The sequence below is a fragment of the Petaurus breviceps genome, unplaced genomic scaffold, assembly GCF_028583685.1.
Source record: "Petaurus breviceps papuanus isolate PSGF00001 unplaced genomic scaffold, PetGlider_PUasm1.0 229, whole genome shotgun sequence".
NCBI classification, from domain to species: domain Eukaryota; kingdom Metazoa; phylum Chordata; class Mammalia; order Diprotodontia; family Petauridae; genus Petaurus; species Petaurus breviceps.
In genome coordinates, this window is record NW_027185903.1 from 23,609,470 (window position 1) to 23,611,193 (window position 1,724).

General features: G+C 66.6%; 1 protein-coding gene across 1 annotated transcript in view; it reads left to right on the top strand.

Moving 5' to 3' along the window:
- Positions 1-513: 513 nt before the first annotated feature.
- Positions 514-1,724, top strand: part of ZSWIM6 (zinc finger SWIM-type containing 6) — a 232,016-nt gene continuing 230,805 nt past the window's right edge. Inside the window, exon 1 of the mRNA XM_069096375.1 lies at positions 514-1,174. Coding sequence (XP_068952476.1) covers positions 529-1,174 — 646 coding nt within the window. The 5' untranslated portion in view covers positions 514-528. The remainder of the gene's footprint in view (positions 1,175-1,724) is intronic.

Consider the following 1,724-nt stretch of genomic DNA (forward strand, 5'->3'; position numbering starts at 1 on the left):
GCCGCTGCCCCCGAGGCGCGTCTGCACTTGTTTGACATCAAAAAGAGGTTGTGCATTCGAGGTTGGGGGGAAGAAGTGAAGGCCATGGGGAGAAGACACACCCACGGTCTCGGGTCCCGCCCCTTCCCGCGGGAACCCCGCCTGAGCCCCCGCCCTCCTACGTCACAGTAGGTTGACATTCTACCAACTCACCCCAACTACCAACCCGAGCCGCCGGTGAGGCGGACGCTACCACCGCCGACGCCCCCCCGGGGGGGGGGAAGGTGTCCATGGCTCGCTCTATTTATGTTTCGGCCCGGTGATTTGCATAAGCCACGCCTTCCCCCCTTAAGTCCCCTTACACTCACCCCGCCCCTCTCTCCCTAGCCCCCTCCTCCTCGCGGGGAAGGCCCCGCCTCCTCTGCCCCTACAAGGAGCGACTAGCCCTAGATGGCGGCGTGGCGTCGCGGCGGCGTGTGCGTGTCGCGCTTCCTCGTGCCGTTTATAGGGTCCCGGCACTTCCGCTGTGGGGTTAGAAGCTGCGCGGTCATGGCGGAGCGCGGACAGCAGCCTCCTCCAGCGAAACGGCTCTGCTGCCGGCCCGGAGGCGGTGGAGGCGGGGGCAGCAGCGGCGGCGGCAGTGGCGGCGGCGGCGGGGGCAGCGGCTACAACTCCGCCTGCCGGCCGGGCCAGCGAGCTGGCGGTGCGGCTGTGTGTGGGGGCGGCTCGGTGCTGGGGCTGCTACCGCTCGGGAAGACCCAGAGCCCGGAGTCGCTGCTGGACATCGCGGCGCGGAAGGTGGCCGAGAAGTGGCCGTTCCAGCGGGTGGAGGAGCGCTTCGAGCGGATCCCGGAGCCCGTGCAGCGCCGGATCGTCTACTGGTCCTTCCCTCGAAGCGAGCGGGAGATCTGCATGTACTCGTCCTTCAACACCGGGGGCGGCGCCGGCGGCGGCGGCGGCGGAGACGAGAGCGGCGGCGGAGGCAGCGGGGGCGGCGGCGTCGGCGTCTCCTCGTCTTCGTCGTCCAACTCGTCCGCCGCTGCCGCCGCCGCCGCCGCTGCCGCCGCCGCCGCCGCCGCCGGGGCTACCGTGGGGGCCGGCGGGGCCGGGGACAGCGGCGACGAGACCCGGCTGCCTTTCCGCCGGGGCATCGCGCTGCTGGAGAGCGGCTGCGTTGATAACGTCCTGCAAGTCGGTGAGTCACAGGACAAATATGCCATTCACTCCCCGTCCGTCCGCTCGCCCGTCATTCGGTCCGTCGGTCCGTTCGCCCGTCCGTCCGCTCGTCGCCCTTCTCTGCTCCCTGCACCCCCGCCTTCAGCATCGGCCTCCCGTGCCTTCCCCCTCCCCCCTCGCCCTGCTCTCTCAGTCTGCCTGCTTCTTCCCCAGCCCCGTTCTCTTGCAGACGCCCCCCACCCCCAGCCTTGTCTCCACCGTCACATCCAGTCCCCTCGAATGAATCCGAACGATAATAAAAAGATTGCACTTCCTCTTTCCCACCCCTTTTTCAAACCCCGCACCCCAACTCCAAAACACACACACACACACACACACACACACACACACACACCTCCCTTAGTTTTCCCCGAGATTGGGGAAACACGAGTGGGAAATGAATCAGCAAGAAGAGACCCACTTGAAAGGGGTGGTTGGGTGTTGTTTTCTCTCTTCTTTTTTCAGCTCCTCTACTCTTTTAGGGGTGTGTGTGGGGTGTATCTGGACAAAGAGAGGCTTTTCGCAGGGCA